Raw genomic sequence first — 21606 nt, forward strand, 5'->3', positions numbered from 1 at the left:
CCCCCTGCACATCAACACCCCCCCTCCCTGCACATCAACACCCCCCCTCCCTGCACATCAACACCCCCCTCCCTGCACATCAACACCCCCCTCCCTGCACATCACCACCCCCCTCCCTGCACATCACCACCCCCCCTCCCTGCACATCACCACCCCCCCTCCCTGCACATCACCCCCTGCACATCACCCCCTGCACATCACCCCCTGCACATCACCCACCCCTCCTGCATATCACCTTCCCCTGCACATCACCTATCCCCCTGCACCTCCTTACCTCACATTACCCCCTGCACCTCCCCTCACCCCCCTGCAACTCAGATCACGGCAGAGAGGAGGCAGGACTGCGCGCGCTCGCAAGCAGCGGGCACCGGAAGTGCCGCACTGCTAGAGCGTGCAGTCTTGAGAGCGGGCTTGGCTCGGGGAGAGAGTGGACTCGGGGGAGGGAGAGCGGACTCGGGGGAGGGAGAGCGGACTCGGGGGAGGGAGAGCGGACTCGGGGGAGGAGGGGGAAAGCCGCCGCCGCGGGCCGCACAGTGAGTGCCGGCGGGCCGCGTGTTGTGCAGGCCTGATCTATAGGAATTTGCTTTTTGCAGCAATGCGTTGTTATGACGGATCATACACCAGACAAGCCGGTAGAATAGAAAGAGTTAATATCTTAAAATGTAACTCTCAAGCAGAATCAATCACAAATAAAAGCATCTGAACACGTGGCTCAAAACCACGTGAAACAGCCCCTCAGACACAATAGCGGGGGCTTGCCGTGGGATTGTAACATGTTTGTCAGCTCAACCCAGCTGCAATAAACACCTGAGCGGTGTCCCACTCGTGCGAACACAAAAGCGGAAAGCAAACCGGTAAGGCGATGTAGAGGGCCCGCTCCCAACGTGGGACGGAGGGGAAGCGCCGTTGCAAGCCCGCGAGCGCCAACCCAGATTCCCCCGCGTGTGCCTCCTGCACCGGGCAGCAGCCGCGGAATTAGCCCTCTTCCCCCTCCCCCCGAGCCTACCTCCCACCCGGGCAGCAGCTGTGGGGAAATCGGAGGCAGGGGGGGAAGCGTCTGGCGGGCAAGGAAGAAGGAAGCAGCATCCACCCGGTCAAGGTCAGTCACCCACCCACCGACCCATGCAGTCACCCACCCTGGCACTCACCCACTCAGGCAGCCACCCACCCTGGCAGTCAGTCATCCACCCACTCAGGCAGTCACCCACCCAACTCACACACCCACCCGGCAGTCACCAACCAACCCACCCTGGCAGTCACTCACCCAGTCACTCGGTGAAGTCACCCACCCACCCTGACAGTCATCCACTTGTCTTTTGTTGAAAATATAAAAATAAACAGATTGCATTGTAATTTTTTTCCCGTATTACAATAACAAAACAGTTAAGTAAAAGTTACGCGCTAAAAAATATTTTTTCGTGGTAGGTGCGCTATGGGCTCGGGGGAGAGAGGGGGGCTGCTCCTTTCATTTGTCCTGGGCCCCATGATTTCTGTTGGCGGCCCTGCTCGCCAGAATAAATATACTTTTATTTGACTTTGGTGTCCTGCCTGGTGCTTGATCCTGTAGAACAGTCGTGCTCTCCCGTGACAGTGTTAACATTCAGAATATATGTATTGATAATAATGACCGTGAGTGTCAATACTTTATTTTAAAAGTACATTGTGTATTGATTGAATAAAAGTTTTTATTGATTAATAAAAAATTAATAAAATATTTGATTGATTACCCATTATTTCATGGTATACTGCAAACATAGTGGTGTGCACCATCTATAGGAGTTCTTTCAATGTGTGTTCCTCTCTTCAGACCTCTATATTAATCTCTTTGGTAGAGCGAGGTCTCTGTGCTATCTAGAATGAAAACCCATAAATTCTCTACATATGGCCTTTTAATGTTTCTTCATTTATATGATCAATTTCTTAATAAATACTAATCCACATTAGAAAAAGATATTCATATTTTTACACCAAATGAAAATATCTATTTCTAGAAAACATTTTCACACATCTCCATAACCAACCTTACAATTAAGTTTAAAATGTTACGTCAGTTTCAATTTAAACAGAAAATTTTACATTTTCAACTTGTAAGCACACTATTTCCATGTTTATGTATAAGGCTGGTAAATTTTAAAATATAAATATTCCACAGATCTGTGGGACGTGTCGTATTTCTGCATATTGCTGTTACTCCAGTTAAAATAAATTCACTTGTTTGTGTCACACCAGACTTGTCAAATGTTGTTTATGCACCAAGAATACTATTGTTACTATTGTTACCATAAGAAGAAAATATGTTTTTACTCAGGAATGGATGAGCCTCAGTGCTTTGGCCAAGGGCTTGATTCAGTTAGGGGAACTCAGCTTGTTCTATTATACAAAAGACCACTCCTCCATTTTTACCCTATTATTATGTTAGGGTTTATTCAGGAAAATAAACACATAACAGGTTTATTTTGAAGCCAGGTGTAGTAATTAACATTAAACACTTTTTTTTGAAGTGGAACTTCTTTGGGCACACCTACCACATGAGCAAAATTCCCTGGCAGTAAACGGAGTTAATGGAGACGTAAGTCACAAGTGACGGAAGTGATGTCACTGCTAGCAGAAGAGGCAATCAGCAACATCAGCTTCCAACACCAGCAGTCATCTGAGAGGAGGAACACACACCTCTCTCCGAGGGGGGAGGGGGGGAGTGGAGGCTGCACCGGGGCCAGGGGACTTATAACCTCCTCCGCGCGTGTCTCCGTACCTCCGCCGAGGGGGAGAAAGAGTGGCGGCTGCTTCGGGCAGACCCCCTCCGTGTCTGCCGGGGGGGGGAGAGAGTGGGGGCTGCTCTGGGCCGGGGGACTCCGACAGACCCCCCTCCGTGTCAGCAGCTCCGCTGGGGGGGGAGGAGAGAGGGGGGGCTGGCTCGTTGCGCCTGTGCAGAAGGCACCAGCACATGGAGAATACCACACACAGAGAGAAACACACAAGTAATTCACAGTTACTATAAATATAGAAGTGCAAATAGCTAAATCACGCGTTCGAAGTCAAACGTCATTGCGTTTTGGCACGGAAATTGTTTTGACTTAATTAAAAAAATCATCACAAATACAATTTCTGTGACGAAAGACAAAAAAGTTTCACTTAATATGCGCGTGCTTGGCACGCACTTTTTATACTGTATTATCTTTATACTATTTTCGAACAAAATTAAATTTATCCCTTTTGTTTTTGCATTCTTGAGAGCAATCTAAACAAAGTCAGCTGAATGAACCGAATTTGTTTTATTGCTCTGGCATAAATATAAATATACATAACAGCTTCGTGCCTTGCTGACTTGTGTCCTATTTAAATACAGGTCTTGGAACTTACACTGAAAGCAATGCAGATACCGATTTCTAACCCAACAGCGCCACCGTGTGGTATATTGTGATAACATGTTTTTATTTGAATTTTGAAAACTTTGGCGCCTTTATGTAAAACGGAAAAATGTACTTTCTATTATACTATGCATTATCCATGCTACACTTCACAACGTTGCTTTAATTTATATAGGGACATTTTCCTTTTTTTTTTTTTTTTTTTTTTTAGAATTATGGCTAACAAAATAAATGCTTCACAATCAGGCCATCAATTCTGTGGCTATTAAAATGTTCCTGAAAAGGATAAAGTCGGTAAGAAAGATCAACCCCAAATGAAATGTTCAAGTGACTTTGGTATGAAACATTGATTTTTTTCTTTCACATGTTGGGATTTTGTAATTAGTGAAAGGAAATATCGGGTTACAAGCGATTACTTCTATTCCTCCGCGTTTAATATCTGCAGTTACTGCTAAATCATCACTGCTTTTCCTAATTACAACATTTACATTAACCTGTAATGTATACAATCTTTAATAAATTAACTGGCATCATTAGTAATTAAAACGGAGTTATTTAGGTAGAAGTGTATATCAGTGCAGTAAACATCATGTAATTAACTCTTCCTCGATACTGTGGGTGGCTCTGAAAAGCCTTTGTTGGTATTTGGTATTCTTTTTTTTAGAATTATGGCTCTAACCACATAAATGCTTCAATCAGGTCATCAATTGTATGGCTATTAAATGTTCCTTAAAAGGATCATCAAGAAATGTTCAAGAGACTATGGTATAAAACATTTATTATTGTAATGCTATTACTTCTATTCCCTCGTGTTTAATATCTGCAGTTACTTAAATAATTACTACTTTGTCTAATTACAGCACTGACATATTGAGATACATGTACATTAATCTGTAGTGTACAGAACCTTTCATAAATTAACTTGCAACATTAGTAATTAAAACTGATACAGATACTTAGGTAGAAGTGTACATACATCAGTGCAGTAAACATTATGTAATTAAACTCTTCCCCGACACTGTGGGTGGCTCTGAAAAGAGCCTTTGTGTTGTTGGGTATTTGGGATTCTCCGCTCCTGGTCTCGGGTGTTCAGTTCTCACTTGCTGCTCTTGGTCGATTTGTGGCTCTCGGTTTTCTTGGGCAGCAGCACGGCCTGGATGTTGGGCAGGACACCCCCCTGGGCGATGGTGACCCCTCCGAGCAGCCTGTTCAGCTCCTCATCGTTCCTTACAGCGAGCTGCAGGTGCCGGGGGATGATGCGGGACTTCTTATTATCCCGGGCGGCGTTACCAGCCAACTCCAGGATTTCAGCGGTCAGGTACTCCAACACTGCGGCCAAATAGACCGGGGCTCCGGCTCCTACACGCTGAGCATAATTCCCCTTCCGGAGCAGTCTGTGCACACGGCCCACTGGAAACTGCAGGCCAGCCCGAGATGAGCGAGTCTTTGCCTTAGCACGAGTTTTCCCGCCCTGTTTACCTCTTCCAGACATCTTCTATCAATCTGACTGCAGCTCTAACAGAAAAAGAAATAACAAACCCCGCCCCCTGTGCCTGTATTTATACCTTCCTGGAGCAGTCAAACTTCTCTGTGATTGGACAGTTTTGAAAGCAGCCAATCAGTTCCAGAATTCTGCAACCACCAATCACCTTAGTTGAATTACATGTGGTGAGGTCACAATCATCACATGATATTCTTAGCCAATAGACAAACAGAAGACTGAATCTCCTCATTTGCATAGGATGTCTATAAATAGAGCTGCTGGGGGAGGAGTCTGACATTGAGTCGGTCGAGTCGAGTTGAGTTGGATTGAGTCTTTTGAACTGACCAGAGAGGCTGATGACTCCTCGAGTGGGTCACTTCCCATCACAGCGCCCGCCGCCGACACCACTTTCCAGAGTTTCAGTCGGGGATGTATTGACTGGCCCGTTTGGAGAGCCGCCGCTGCCACGTGGGGGAGAGCCGCCGCTGCCACGTGGGGGAGAGCCGCTGCTGCCACGTGTGGGAGAGCTGCTGCTGCCACGTGGGTCATTGCCCATCGCTTTGCTTTATAGCTTTATTGCACTGTATGCTGAGTTCTGTGTGCAGTACTGAGCCCAGAGCTCCGACTTGCTGTGACCCCCGGCCTTGCCCCCCCCCCTGCCTAGTGCTGTGCCCCCCCCTGTCTAGTGCAGTGCCCCCCCCTGTGCTCTGTGCCCCCCCCGTGCTCTGTGCCCCCCCCAGTGCTCTGTGCCCCCCCCTGTGCGCTGTGCTGCGCCCCCTGTGCTCTGTGCTGTGCCCCCCTGCGCTCTGTTGTGCCCCCCTGCGCTCTGCTGTGCCCCCCTGCGCTCTGTGCTGTGCCCCCCTGCGCTCTGTGCTGTGCCCCCCTGTGCTCTGTGCTGTGCCCCCCTGTGCTCTGTGCTCACCCCTGTGCTCTCTGCTCCCCCCTACGCTCTGTGCTGTGCCCCCCCTGCGCTCTGTGCTGTGCCCCCCCTGCGCTCTGTGCTGTGCCCCCCCTGCGCTCTGTGCTGTGCCCCCCCTGCGCTCTGTGCTGTGCCCCCCCTGCGCTCTGTGCTGTGCCCCCCCTGAACTTGGTGCCGTGCCCCCCCCTGCGCCGTGTGCTTTTGATCCCTGCATTGCGTGCTTTGGGCCGTGTGCTCACCGCCGTGCGTGTGTGTGGCTCTGATTTGGGCCGTGTGCTCGCCGCCGTGCGGGTGCGTGGCTCTGATTTGGGCTGTGTGCTCGCCGCCGTGCGGGTGCGTGGCTCTGACTTGTGCCGTGTGCTCGCCGCCGTGTGCGTGGCTCTGATTTGTGCAGTGTGCTTGCCGCCGTGCGTGTGGCTCTGATTTGTGCCGTGTGCCCGCCGCCGTGCGGGTGCGTGGCTCTGGTCTGCGCCTTACTATGGCAGAGGCAAATGTGCCACCTATGGAGACTGCAATACATGATGCTGCAGAAGACATGGACTACACTTTAGTGAAGAAGAGAGGGCGAGCAAACTCTGATAGCTCCAATGGTTCTTCCCCTCCATCGGTAGCAAAGACAAAGATGCAGAAGCACAAGGAAGACCAAGGCATCAAAACATCAAACCGCTTCGAGCCACTTGCTAATGCCGATGACTGCTCAGGGCCCAGGTGCAACGATGAAGAGACTGCACTCCCACCCAAAAAGATTCGCATACCACCAGTAATGGTTAGGAATATGAAGACCCACAAGGACCTTGTCGACATCCTCACCGAGCACTGCACTTCCCCGTTTGTAGTTAAACCACGGGCGAACCACGCAAAGATCACTACCACAACTGTGGACGACTACCGGAGCTTAACGGACTGCTTTGCAAAGCAGGGCATAGAATACTACACCTTCCCACTGACGCGCCTAAAGCCCCAGAAATTTGTAATTCGCGGCTTACCAGCAAACGCCTCCGTGGGGGATATTTCCCACGACCTCGCGGAACATGGACTTCCAGTCAAGAGCGTAGCCCAATTGACATCCCCGGTGGACAAGACCAAGAAGTTCCCTTTGTTTATTGTCACACTGGCAGAAACCCCGGAGAGCCAGCCTGCAGATCTTACCAAGATTACCAAGCTCTGTAGCTGTGTGGTAACCACAGAAGCGCCAAAGGGCAGAAAAGGCCCAACCATGTGTTTCAACTGCCAACGGCTCGGGCATACCTCTGCATTCTGCCACCAGAAGCCACGCTGTGTGTGTTGTGGAGAGAACCACAACTCCAAGGAATGCCCACGAGATAGGAAGAAGGAGCCGGCGACATGTGCAAACTGCAAAGGCCCACACCCGGCAAGCTACCGTGGTTGCCCGTACCTCACAAAAGCAAAGCAAGAGGAACGGGAAAAGCGGACACCCCACCTGATGGAGCAGGCACCAAGGAAGACACCCACTACTCAATACCAGCTTCCCCGCCTGGCGCCGGAGAGACAGAGGACCACAGAACACCTGATCCCAGACCTAGGCACGGCATCCACCCAGAGGATGCAAAACCCAGACGGACAAACCTACGCGGAAACTCTCAGGACACCATCCACCAACCCCGTTGAGGCGGCCAACCCGGACCCCGCAGGCGGAACCGCAAGCCCAACAAACTGGCTAGAGATCATCCTTAAAATAGCGAGCGCTATTGCGAGAATGGATATTCACCCCATTGTGACAATGATAGCGAATCTCATCCCGGCCCTTCTCAGGAGCACAGAAACTAACCACCATGGCAGCAACATCTAAACGCAGTTCTGTCATCGTGATGTGGAATGCAAATGGTATCAGCAAGAAGACAGATGAACTCCTTCACCTGATGGAATCGAGGAATGTATGCGCAGCTCTGCTCTCGGAGACCCACCTTCAAGGAAACCAAAAACTAAGCCTGGCGAACCACAGGGTATACCGTACCGACCGGGCAACAGGAGCCAGAGGTGGTGGGACGGCTGTGATTGTTAACACACGGGTCAGCCATAATGAGATTGCACTACCACCCCTCCGGAGTATTGAAGCCACTGGAGTACAGGTAAAGACTGCAACAGGACCACTGCGACTAATTGCCACCTACTGCCCCCCTAAGGTGAAGCTACATTTGGGAGACTTGGAAGCTCTGCTGGACTCCACTGTCCCAACCATCATCGGGGGAGACCTAAATGCCAAACACCGGTGCTGGAACTCAAGGACAGCAAACTCCAGAGGACAAGCTCTTCTTGCTTACTCAAAGGAGAGTGACTTTGTAGTGGCTGGCCCTACAGAACCCACCCACTACCCAGGCACTGCAAGCCACACACCGGATGTCCTGGACATTGTCTTACTGAAGAACGTGAAACATTCTGTCCAGTTGGAAACCCTGGCGGAACTGACCTCAGACCACAACCCAGTTACCATTACTGTTGGCGACGAGATGGAAACCCACCAGCAAACACCCAGGTACAACTTCACCAGGGCGAACTGGAGCCTGTACAAAGAAGAGTTGAGCAACATCACAAACCCCCGCCCCTTGGACACCAACGGAGACATTGATGATGCTGTTAACACCTTTACTACCGCAGTCCAACATGCAATAGAGCACAGCGTCCCGAAACAGATGCCCAAACGCTGCTCCATCTACGACCTACCGAGCGGGATCAAGCAAGCGATTGCTGAGAAAAACAGGGCCCGACGCCAGTGGCAGAAGTTCCGCACACCTGACCTTCTGGTAAAGTACAACTCACTTGCCAGACTACTGCGACAGCAAATCAGCCAACACCGGGGGGAGAGGTGGGAGGCCGCAGCAGCCAAGCTGAAGGAATCCGACAACTCTGTTTGGAGAATGACCCGACGCCTGACCGGGAAGAAGGAGCCTAATCCACCGATCCAGGGCCAGACCCACCTGGCATGTAGCAACAAGGACAAGGCAGAGGTTCTCGCTGACACACTGGAGACAACTTTTAGGCCTAACCAAGCCAGCAAAATAGCACGGGAAGTTGAGCAAGGAGTTAACAGGCATCTTACCGAGCACCTACCAGAGACCGAAGCGGAAACCCTTGAAGGATGCACCAGGACTGAGATAATGCAACTTGCAGAAAAGCTGGCAAATGGCAAAGCACCAGGAAGTGACGGAATTACCAACCTGGCCATCAAGAAGCTTCCGCCGGCAGCCATGGAATGCCTCACAGAAATCTTCAATGCATGCATGCGGCTCCAGCACTTTCCTCAATCCTGGAAGGAAGCCAAGGTCATTGTATTTCCAAAGCCTGGAAAACCACGGAGGGATCCTGCAAACTACCGTCCGATAAGCCTGCTCTCTGGACTGTCGAAACTCCTGGAGAAAGTTATTCTTACGCGCCTCCGCCACTTTGCCTCTGGTAAAAACATTCTACTAAAGGAGCAATTTGGATTCCGGAAGGACCACTCAACCAACCATCAGCTGCTGCGAGTCGTTGACATAATAAGCCATGGATTCAACATCCACAAATCAACTGGAGTTGTCTTCTTGGACGTGGCCAAAGCATTTGACAGAGTTTGGCATGAAGGACTACTGCACAAAATGATCAACCTGAAATTCCCAAACTACCTGATTAAGCTGACTGCAAGCTACTTGCGGGAGCGCACATTCCACGTGGCTGTGCGGGAAGAGCTCTCAACAACACGCCCCATCCGCGCTGGCGTGCCACAGGGATCAGTCCTGGGACCTTTCCTTTTCAACCTCTTCATGAATGACATCCCCACAGACCTCCACAAGACTCAACTGGCACTCTACGCAGACGATGTGGCAGTCATCTCCCAGTCCTTCAGAGAGAAAGAATTAGCTAAGAACATCCAGAAAGCACTAGACATGCTATCAACATGGTACAGCGACTGGCAAGTAGGACTGAACTCCAGCAAGACTACAGCTACACTGTTTACCAAAAAGAGGATCAAGGCACACCCGCCAATCACCCTCAACGGAGAGGCTGTCAAATGGGAGCCAAACAGCTCTTACCTAGGTGTAATCCTAGATAGCAAACTAAGCTGGAGAAACCACATTGAGAAGATTCAACAGAAGGCAACAACCAAGCTGGCAGCACTGTACCCTCTGCTGAAGACAAGGACCATGCCCATCAAGAGCAAAGTCAATGTGATCAAGGCGATCATTAGACCCACAATGACATACGCCTCCCCGGTGTGGAGTGGTTGCCACCAACATCAAAGATCATCTCTCCAAAAATTACAGAACAAGGCGCTGCGGATTGCGTCCAACGCTCCACTTCCTACAAGAATAGCAGACCTTCATAGGGAACTGGGTATCGAGATGTTAGATGAACATCTAAAGAAGCTCAACAAGAAATTCTACAAGGAACTGGACCAGAACTCAAACCCGCTGATCAAGAAGCTTGCTGCGATCTCTGCAAACCCATTTGACCGCTACCCACGACCCATCACAGCGCTGAACCTGTGAAACCAACTCAACTGTGGCAAGTAACACAGATCAAGAAGCTTCCTAAAGAGTGCGACAATACACTCAACAAGAGAACTTGGAGTAATGAGGCTCAAGCCTCGGTATCCAATATCACCACTGACAGATTTAATCTGTCAGTCAGAACAGAACGGTCAGTGAGTCTGACATTGTTTCTCTGCAGGTGGAAGAGGAAGCATCGCTCAATATGCCTGAACCAGCCAAGTCTGCGCCAGCTGCCAAGAAGGGCTCTAAGAAAGCCGTGACCAAGACTCAGAAGAAAGATGGGAAGAAGCGTAGGAAGAGCAGGAAGGAAAGTTATGCCATCTACGTGTACAAGGTGCTGAAGCAGGTTCACCCTGACACCGGCATCTCCTCCAAGGCCATGGGCATCATGAACTCCTTTGTGAATGATATCTTCGAGCGTATCGCAGGGGAAGCGTCTCGCCTGGCTCATTACAACAAGCGCTCAACCATCACTTCCCGGGAGATCCAGACCGCTGTGCGCCTGCTGTTACCGGGAGAGCTGGCCAAGCACGCAGTGTCCGAGGGCACCAAGGCTGTCACCAAGTACACCAGCGCCAAGTAACCCTGATCTGATAACCGACCCACAAACACAAAGGCTCTTTTAAGAGCCACCCACATTATCCACATGAAAGCTATAATGCTCATATTTACTCTGTTCAGGCTAAAAAGTCTATCACATGTAATGATTGTTTTGTTCTGCCATAAGGTTATATTGCACTTTTTTTTTTAATTCAATCTGTTACACAGAATAACTTGCTCAGACAGTTTAAGGAGTTATTTGGGTTAGGTTTGCAGTATAAAACATCGTAATAGTTTCTGTACATTTGTGCAATGACTATTGTGATATCTGTTCAGCATTTTAGAGCTTACTATCCAACCACCTGTGTTATATTTTGTTTCCTGAAAATTGGGATTTGTTACTCGGTTACTCAGGAGGCGGGAGACCCGCAGAGACGGTAAGAACCCTTCAATTAATCGGCAGTTCACACAAACACCACAGGGTGGCGCTGCCGCGTTAGAAATTGAATTCGTGCTCCGAGTCAGCGCGAGATTTCATATTTATCCCAAACTCGCCTTTTTTGAGCCTCACTGAAATACAGATTATATGTACACGTATCTCAGGGGAATGGTGAGTGAAATGATGCCCTTAACACCCGCATGCTATATAATACATTTGGTCACGGGCATGTTCTATTACAGTTTATGATAAGTTAACATTCAGCCAATACAATAGGTTTGCACACATTCGTTTGATATGAGCATAGTTAATGTGCATATAAAGGTGTGCATATATGTATATAGTCATATAAACGTCCGTTTGGATGTCTTAATATCTATATAAAGTAAATGGTCCAGGTAGTGTATATGGTGATGGTGAGTACTGTGAGTAAATTTTAAATTATACGAATTTTGATTAAATAAAAAAAAGCATAAAGTGTCTGTAATTATCTAAAAACAAAAAACATACTAACACCTTCACCTGTCTCCCTGGGCAGTGGCTGCTCTGAGCATTGTTTTGCATACTTTGTTCCTGTATGATTAATGCAGCACTAGTTGGAGAATGATGGTATGGGCTGATCAATGCTATCAGATGCTTAAATCAGTCATATAATGCCATTTAGCAGAAAACGTTATTTTTAATTGCAAATAACATTTGGCCTGAACGTGTTAGTCCTAATGTCAGTGTATCACTTTTATGACATTTATGTCAGTATTACAGGAGTTTAGACGGTGTATTTGAAATACTGTATTTAATCAGCAGTTAATTGGCATGAAAGTGTAAAACCTGCGGTGTTGGAGTATCAACTTTTGACACAAACTACACAATGTGGCGAAGTATGTGTGTAGAAAAGCAGTGACTTTAAGCACTATCTATAGCAGGCCTGCACAACTTGTCAAGTGAGAAGGGCCGAACTGCTCCAAGGAATACAGATTCGGGCTGCACGGGTAAAATCATCATCCTCATATCTCCAGCACCCCTCATCATCCTCATATCGGCCCCAGCAACCCTCATCCTCATATCCCACCCAGCACCCCTCATCTTCATCCTCATATCTCCCCCAGCACTCCTCATCATCATCTTAATATATCTCCCTCTGCACCCCTCATCATCAACGTTTGTGACTCCATTTCTCACACCCCCATCACTTCCCCACACCCATACACAATACTCACCCTCCACATCACAAACAATACTCACCCTCCACATCACACACAATACTCACCCTCCACATCACACACAATACCCCCCTCCACATCACACACAATACCCCCCTCCACATCACACACAACACCCCCCGCAGACCACACACATTCCACCCCCCCTGCACCTCACCCCCTGCACCTCACCCCCTGCACCTCACATCACCCCCTGCACCTCACCTCACCCCCCTGCACCTCACCCCGCTGCACCTCACCCCGCTGCACCTCACCCCCCTGCACCTCACCCCCCTGCACATCACGCCCCCCCTGCACATCACGCCCCCCCTGCACATCACGCCCCCCTGCACATCACGCCCCCCTGCACATCACGCCCCCCTGCACATCACGCACCCCTGCACATCACGCCCCCCCTGCACATCACGCCCCCCCTGCACATCACGCCCCCCCTGCACATCACCCCCCCCCTGCACATCACCCCCCCTGCACATCACCCCCCCCTGCACATCACCCCCCCTGCACATCACCCCCCCTGCACATCACCCACCCCCCCTGCACATCACCCACCCCCCTGCACATCACCCACCCCCCCTGCACATCACCCACCCCCTGCACATCACCCACCCCCCTGCACATCACCCACCCCCCTGCACATCACCCACCCCCCTGCACATCACCCCCCCCCTGCACATCACCCACCCCCCCTGCACATCACCCACCCCCCCTGCACATCACCCACCCCCCTGCACATCACCCACCCCCCCTGCACATCACCCACCCCCCTGCACATCACCCACCCCCTGCACATCACCCACCCCCCTGCACATCACCCACCCCCCCTGCACATCACCCCCCCCTGCACATCATCCACCCCCCCTGCACATCACCCCCCCCTGCACATCACCCACCCCCCCTGCACATCACCCACCCCCCCTTGCACATCACCCACCCCCCTGCACATCACCCACCCCCCCTGCACATCACCCACCCCCCCTGCACATCACCCACCCCCCTGCACATCACCCACCCCCCCTGCACATCACCCCCCCCCCTGCACATCACCCACCCCCCTTGCACATCACCCACCCCCCCTGCACATCACCCACCCCCCTGCACATCACCACCCCCCTGCACATCACCACCCCCCTGCACATCACCCACCCCCCTGCACATCACCCACCCCCTGCACATCACCCACCCCCTGCACATCACCCACCCCCTGCACATCACCACCCCCCCTGCACATCACCACCCCCCCTGCACATCACCACCCCCCCTGCACATCACCACCCCCCATGCACATCACCCACCCCCCCTGCACATCACCCCCCCCTCCCTGCACATCACCACCCTCCCTCCCTGCACATCACCACCCTCCCTGCACATCACCACCCTCCCTCCCTGCACATCACCACCCTCCCTGCACATCACCCACCCCCCCTGCACATCACCCACCCCCCCTGCACATCACCCACCCCCCCTGCACATCAACACCCCCCCTGCACATCAACACCCCCCCTGCACATCAACACCCCCCCTCCCTGCACATCAACACCCCCCCTCCCTGCACATCAACACCCCCCTCCCTGCACATCAACACCCCCCTCCCTGCACATCACCACCCCCCTCCCTGCACATCACCACCCCCCCTCCCTGCACATCACCACCCCCCCTCCCTGCACATCACCCCCTGCACATCACCCCCTGCACATCACCCCCTGCACATCACCCACCCCTCCTGCATATCACCTTCCCCTGCACATCACCTATCCCCCTGCACCTCCTTACCTCACATTACCCCCTGCACCTCCCCTCACCCCCCTGCAACTCAGATCACGGCAGAGAGGAGGCAGGACTGCGCGCGCTCGCAAGCAGCGGGCACCGGAAGTGCCGCACTGCTAGAGCGTGCAGTCTTGAGAGCGGGCTTGGCTCGGGGAGAGAGTGGACTCGGGGGAGGGAGAGCGGACTCGGGGGAGGGAGAGCGGACTCGGGGGAGGGAGAGCGGACTCGGGGGAGGAGGGGGAAAGCCGCCGCCGCGGGCCGCACAGTGAGTGCCGGCGGGCCGCGTGTTGTGCAGGCCTGATCTATAGGAATTTGCTTTTTGCAGCAATGCGTTGTTATGACGGATCATACACCAGACAAGCCGGTAGAATAGAAAGAGTTAATATCTTAAAATGTAACTCTCAAGCAGAATCAATCACAAATAAAAGCATCTGAACACGTGGCTCAAAACCACGTGAAACAGCCCCTCAGACACAATAGCGGGGGCTTGCCGTGGGATTGTAACATGTTTGTCAGCTCAACCCAGCTGCAATAAACACCTGAGCGGTGTCCCACTCGTGCGAACACAAAAGCGGAAAGCAAACCGGTAAGGCGATGTAGAGGGCCCGCTCCCAACGTGGGACGGAGGGGAAGCGCCGTTGCAAGCCCGCGAGCGCCAACCCAGATTCCCCCGCGTGTGCCTCCTGCACCGGGCAGCAGCCGCGGAATTAGCCCTCTTCCCCCTCCCCCCGAGCCTACCTCCCACCCGGGCAGCAGCTGTGGGGAAATCGGAGGCAGGGGGGGAAGCGTCTGGCGGGCAAGGAAGAAGGAAGCAGCATCCACCCGGTCAAGGTCAGTCACCCACCCACCGACCCATGCAGTCACCCACCCTGGCACTCACCCACTCAGGCAGCCACCCACCCTGGCAGTCAGTCATCCACCCACTCAGGCAGTCACCCACCCAACTCACACACCCACCCGGCAGTCACCAACCAACCCACCCTGGCAGTCACTCACCCAGTCACTCGGTGAAGTCACCCACCCACCCTGACAGTCATCCACTTGTCTTTTGTTGAAAATATAAAAATAAACAGATTGCATTGTAATTTTTTTCCCGTATTACAATAACAAAACAGTTAAGTAAAAGTTACGCGCTAAAAAATATTTTTTCGTGGTAGGTGCGCTATGGGCTCGGGGGAGAGAGGGGGGCTGCTCCTTTCATTTGTCCTGGGCCCCATGATTTCTGTTGGCGGCCCTGCTCGCCAGAATAAATATACTTTTATTTGACTTTGGTGTCCTGCCTGGTGCTTGATCCTGTAGAACAGTCGTGCTCTCCCGTGACAGTGTTAACATTCAGAATATATGTATTGATAATAATGACCGTGAGTGTCAATACTTTATTTTAAAAGTACATTGTGTATTGATTGAATAAAAGTTTTTATTGATTAATAAAAAATTAATAAAATATTTGATTGATTACCCATTATTTCATGGTATACTGCAAACATAGTGGTGTGCACCATCTATAGGAGTTCTTTCAATGTGTGTTCCTCTCTTCAGACCTCTATATTAATCTCTTTGGTAGAGCGAGGTCTCTGTGCTATCTAGAATGAAAACCCATAAATTCTCTACATATGGCCTTTTAATGTTTCTTCATTTATATGATCAATTTCTTAATAAATACTAATCCACATTAGAAAAAGATATTCATATTTTTACACCAAATGAAAATATCTATTTCTAGAAAACATTTTCACACATCTCCATAACCAACCTTACAATTAAGTTTAAAATGTTACGTCAGTTTCAATTTAAACAGAAAATTTTACATTTTCAACTTGTAAGCACACTATTTCCATGTTTATGTATAAGGCTGGTAAATTTTAAAATATAAATATTCCACAGATCTGTGGGACGTGTCGTATTTCTGCATATTGCTGTTACTCCAGTTAAAATAAATTCACTTGTTTGTGTCACACCAGACTTGTCAAATGTTGTTTATGCACCAAGAATACTATTGTTACTATTGTTACCATAAGAAGAAAATATGTTTTTACTCAGGAATGGATGAGCCTCAGTGCTTTGGCCAAGGGCTTGATTCAGTTAGGGGAACTCAGCTTGTTCTATTATACAAAAGACCACTCCTCCATTTTTACCCTATTATTATGTTAGGGTTTATTCAGGAAAATAAACACATAACAGGTTTATTTTGAAGCCAGGTGTAGTAATTAACATTAAACACTTTTTTTTGAAGTGGAACTTCTTTGGGCACACCTACCACATGAGCAAAATTCCCTGGCAGTAAACGGAGTTAATGGAGACGTAAGTCACAAGTGACGGAAGTGATGTCACTGCTAGCAGAAGAGGCAATCAGCAACATCAGCTTCCAACACCAGCAGTCATCTGAGAGGAGGAACACACACCTCTCTCCGAGGGGGGAGGGGGGGAGTGGAGGCTGCACCGGGGCCAGGGGACTTATAACCTCCTCCGCGCGTGTCTCCGTACCTCCGCCGAGGGGGAGAAAGAGTGGCGGCTGCTTCGGGCAGACCCCCTCCGTGTCTGCCGGGGGGGGGAGAGAGTGGGGGCTGCTCTGGGCCGGGGGACTCCGACAGACCCCCCTCCGTGTCAGCAGCTCCGCTGGGGGGGGAGGAGAGAGGGGGGGCTGGCTCGTTGCGCCTGTGCAGAAGGCACCAGCACATGGAGAATACCACACACAGAGAGAAACACACAAGTAATTCACAGTTACTATAAATATAGAAGTGCAAATAGCTAAATCACGCGTTCGAAGTCAAACGTCATTGCGTTTTGGCACGGAAATTGTTTTGACTTAATTAAAAAAATCATCACAAATACAATTTCTGTGACGAAAGACAAAAAAGTTTCACTTAATATGCGCGTGCTTGGCACGCACTTTTTATACTGTATTATCTTTATACTATTTTCGAACAAAATTAAATTTATCCCTTTTGTTTTTGCATTCTTGAGAGCAATCTAAACAAAGTCAGCTGAATGAACCGAATTTGTTTTATTGCTCTGGCATAAATATAAATATACATAACAGCTTCGTGCCTTGCTGACTTGTGTCCTATTTAAATACAGGTCTTGGAACTTACACTGAAAGCAATGCAGATACCGATTTCTAACCCAACAGCGCCACCGTGTGGTATATTGTGATAACATGTTTTTATTTGAATTTTGAAAACTTTGGCGCCTTTATGTAAAACGGAAAAATGTACTTTCTATTATACTATGCATTATCCATGCTACACTTCACAACGTTGCTTTAATTTATATAGGGACATTTTCCTTTTTTTTTTTTTTTTTTTTTTTTTTTTTTTAGAATTATGGCTAACAAAATAAATGCTTCACAATCAGGCCATCAATTCTGTGGCTATTAAAATGTTCCTGAAAAGGATAAAGTCGGTAAGAAAGATCAACCCCAAATGAAATGTTCAAGTGACTTTGGTATGAAACATTGATTTTTTTCTTTCACATGTTGGGATTTTGTAATTAGTGAAAGGAAATATCGGGTTACAAGCGATTACTTCTATTCCTCCGCGTTTAATATCTGCAGTTACTGCTAAATCATCACTGCTTTTCCTAATTACAACATTTACATTAACCTGTAATGTATACAATCTTTAATAAATTAACTGGCATCATTAGTAATTAAAACGGAGTTATTTAGGTAGAAGTGTATATCAGTGCAGTAAACATCATGTAATTAACTCTTCCTCGATACTGTGGGTGGCTCTGAAAAGCCTTTGTTGGTATTTGGTATTCTTTTTTTTAGAATTATGGCTCTAACCACATAAATGCTTCAATCAGGTCATCAATTGTATGGCTATTAAATGTTCCTTAAAAGGATCATCAAGAAATGTTCAAGAGACTATGGTATAAAACATTTATTATTGTAATGCTATTACTTCTATTCCCTCGTGTTTAATATCTGCAGTTACTTAAATAATTACTACTTTGTCTAATTACAGCACTGACATATTGAGATACATGTACATTAATCTGTAGTGTACAGAACCTTTCATAAATTAACTTGCAACATTAGTAATTAAAACTGATACAGATACTTAGGTAGAAGTGTACATACATCAGTGCAGTAAACATTATGTAATTAAACTCTTCCCCGACACTGTTGGTGGCTCTGAAAAGAGCCTTTGTGTTGTTGGGTATTTGGGATTCTCCGCTCCTGGTCTCGGGTGTTCAGTTCTCACTTGCTGCTCTTGGCCGATTTGTGGCTCTCGGTTTTCTTGGGCAGCAGCACGGCCTGGATGTTGGGCAGGACACCCCCCTGGGCGATGGTGACCCCTCCGAGCAGCCTGTTCAGCTCCTCATCGTTCCTCACAGCGAGCTGCAGGTGCCGGGGGATGATGCGGGACTTCTTATTATCCCGGGCGGCGTTACCAGCCAACTCCAGGATTTCAGCGGTCAGGTACTCCAACACTGCGGCCAAATAGACCGGGGCTCCGGCTCCTACACGCTGAGCATAATTCCCCTTCCGGAGCAGTCTGTGCACACGGCCCACTGGAAACTGCAGGCCAGCCCGAGATGAGCGAGTCTTTGCCTTAGCACGAGTTTTCCCGCCCTGTTTACCTCTTCCAGACATCTTCTATCAATCTGACTGCAGCTCTAACAGAAAAAGAAATAACAAACCCCTGACCGTTCTGTTCTGACTGACAGATTAAATCTGTCAGTGGTGATATTGGATACCGAGGCTTGAGCCTCATTACTCCAAGTTCTCTTGTTGAGTGTATTGTCGCACTCTTTAGGAAGCTTCTTGATCTGTGTTACTTGCCACAGTTGAGTTGGTTTCACAGGTTCAGCGCTGTGATGGGTCGTGGGTAGCGGTCAAATGGGTTTGCAGAGATCGCAGCAAGCTTCTTGATCAGCGGGTTTGAGTTCTGGTCCAGTTCCTTGTAGAATTTCTTGTTGAGCTTCTTTAGATGTTCATCTAACATCTCGATACCCAGTTCCCTATGAAGGTCTGCTATTCTTGTAGGAAGTGGAGCGTTGGACGCAATCCGCAGCGCCTTGTTCTGTAATTTTTGGAGAGATGATCTTTGATGTTGGTGGCAACCACTCCACACCGGGGAGGCGTATGTCATTGTGGGTCTAATGATCGCCTTGATCACATTGACTTTGCTCTTGATGGGCATGGTCCTTGTCTTCAGCAGAGGGTACAGTGCTGCCAGCTTGGTTGTTGCCTTCTGTTGAATCTTCTCTATGTGGTTTCTCCAGCTTAGTTTGCTATCTAGGATTACACCTAGGTAAGAGCTGTTTGGCTCCCATTTGACAGCCTCTCCGTTGAGGGTGATTGGCGGGTGTGCCTTGATCCTCTTTTTGGTAAACAGTGTAGCTGTAGTCTTGCTGGAGTTCAGTCCTACTTGCCAGTCGCTGTACCATGTTGATAGCATGTCTAGTGCTTTCTGGATGTTCTTAGCTACTTCTTTCTCTCTGAAGGACTGGGAGATGACTGCCACATCGTCTGCGTAGAGTGCCAGTTGAGTCTTGTGGAGGTCTGTGGGGATGTCATTCATGAAGAGGTTGAAAAGGAAAGGTCCCAGGACTGATCCCTGTGGCACGCCAGCGCGGATGGGGCGTGTTGTTGAGAGCTCTTCTCGCACAGCCACGTGGAATGTGCGCTCCCGCAAGTAGCTTGCAGTCAGCTTAATCAGGTAGTTTGGGAATTTCAGGTTGATCATTTTGTGCAGTAGTCCTTCATGCCAAACTCTGTCAAACGCTTTGGCCACGTCCAAGAAGACAACTCCAGTTGATTTGTGGATGTTGAACCCATGGCTTATTATGTCAACGACTCGCAGCAGCTGATGGTTGGTTGAGTGGTCCTTCCGGAATCCAAATTGCTCCTTTAGTAGAATGTTTTTACCAGAGGCAAAGTGGCGGAGGCGCGTAAGAATAACTTTCTCCAGGAGTTTCGACAGTCCAGAGAGCAGGCTTATCGGACGGTAGTTTGCAGGATCCCTCCGTGGTTTTCCAGGCTTTGGAAATACAATGACCTTGGCTTCCTTCCAGGATTGAGGAAAGTGCTGGAGCCGCATGCATGCATTGAAGATTTCTGTGAGGCATTCCATGGCTGCCGGCGGAAGCTTCTTGATGGCCAGGTTGGTAATTCCGTCACTTCCTGGTGCTTTGCCATTTGCCAGCTTATCTGCAAGTTGCGTTATCTCAGTCCTGGTGCATCCTTCAAGGGTTTCCGCTTCGGTCTCTGGTAGGTGCTCGGTAAGATGCCTGTTAACTCCTTGCTCAACTTCCCGTGCTATTTTGCTGGCTTGGTTAGGCCTAAAAGTTGTCTCCAGTGTGTCAGCGAGAACCTCTGCCTTGTCCTTGTTGCTACATGCCAGGTGGGTCTGGCCCTGGATAGGTGGATTAGGCTCCTTCTTCCCGGTCAGGCGTCGGGTCATTCTCCAAACAGAGTTGTCGGATTCCTTCAGCTTGGCTGCTGCGGCCTCCCACCTCTCCCCCCGGTGTTGGCTGATTTGCTGTCGCAGTAGTCTGGCAAGTGAGTTGTACTTTACCAGAAGGTCAGGTGTGCGGAACTTCTGCCACTGGCGTCGGGCCCTGTTTTTCTCAGCAATCGCTTGCTTGATCCCGCTCGGTAGGTCGTAGATGGAGCAGCGTTTGGGCATCTGTTTTGGGACGCTGTGCTCTATTGCATGTTGGACTGCGGTAGTAAAGGTGTTAACAGCATCATCAATGTCTCCGTTGGTGTCCAAGGGGCGGGGGTTTGTGATGTTGCTCAACTCTTCTTTGTACAGGCTCCAGTTCGCCCTGGTGAAGTTGTACCTGGGTGTTTGCTGGTGGGTTTCCATCTCGTCGCCAACAGTAATGGTAACTGGGTTGTGGTCTGAGGTCAGTTCCGCCAGGGTTTCCAACTGGACAGAATGTTTCACGTTCTTCAGTAAGACAATGTCCAGGACATCCGGTGTGTGGCTTGCAGTGCCTGGGTAGTGGGTGGGTTCTGTAGGGCCAGCCACTACAAAGTCACTCTCCTTTGAGTAAGCAAGAAGAGCTTGTCCTCTGGAGTTTGCTGTCCTTGAGTTCCAGCACCGGTGTTTGGCATTTAGGTCTCCCCCGATGATGGTTGGGACAGTGGAGTCCAGCAGAGCTTCCAAGTCTCCCAAATGTAGCTTCACCTTAGGGGGGCAGTAGGTGGCAATTAGTCGCAGTGGTCCTGTTGCAGTCTTTACCTGTACTCCAGTGGCTTCAATACTCCGGAGGGGTGGTAGTGCAATCTCATTATGGCTGACCCGTGTGTTAACAATCACAGCCGTCCCACCACCTCTGGCTCCTGTTGCCCGGTCAGTACGGTATACCCTGTGGTTCGCCAGGCTTAGTTTTTGGTTTCCTTGAAGGTGGGTCTCCGAGAGCAGAGCT

General features: G+C 49.7%; 3 protein-coding genes across 3 annotated transcripts; 1 reads left to right on the forward strand and 2 right to left on the reverse strand.

The window, feature by feature from the left end:
* Nucleotides 1-3614: 3614 nt before the first annotated feature.
* On the reverse strand, nt 3615-4878 carry LOC142468479 (histone H2A type 1-like). Its single transcript, XM_075575086.1, has one exon. The coding sequence runs from the start codon at nt 4858-4860 to the stop codon at nt 4465-4467; it is 396 nt and encodes a 131-aa protein (XP_075431201.1). The 5' UTR covers nt 4861-4878; the 3' UTR covers nt 3615-4464.
* A 5524-nt stretch (nt 4879-10402) lies between these two features.
* On the forward strand, nt 10403-10895 carry LOC142468480 (histone H2B 1.1). Its single transcript, XM_075575087.1, has one exon. It carries the CDS (start codon nt 10460-10462, stop codon nt 10838-10840), a length of 381 nt encoding a protein of 126 aa, XP_075431202.1. The 5' UTR covers nt 10403-10459; the 3' UTR covers nt 10841-10895.
* Nucleotides 10896-17839: 6944 nt separating this feature from the next.
* On the reverse strand, nt 17840-18838 carry LOC142468481 (histone H2A type 1). Its single transcript, XM_075575088.1, has one exon. The coding sequence runs from the start codon at nt 18818-18820 to the stop codon at nt 18425-18427; it is 396 nt and encodes a 131-aa protein (XP_075431203.1). The 5' UTR covers nt 18821-18838; the 3' UTR covers nt 17840-18424.
* Nucleotides 18839-21606: the final 2768 nt, after the last annotated feature.

The sequence above is a fragment of the Ascaphus truei genome, chromosome 17, assembly GCF_040206685.1.
Source record: "Ascaphus truei isolate aAscTru1 chromosome 17, aAscTru1.hap1, whole genome shotgun sequence".
NCBI classification, from domain to species: domain Eukaryota; kingdom Metazoa; phylum Chordata; class Amphibia; order Anura; family Ascaphidae; genus Ascaphus; species Ascaphus truei.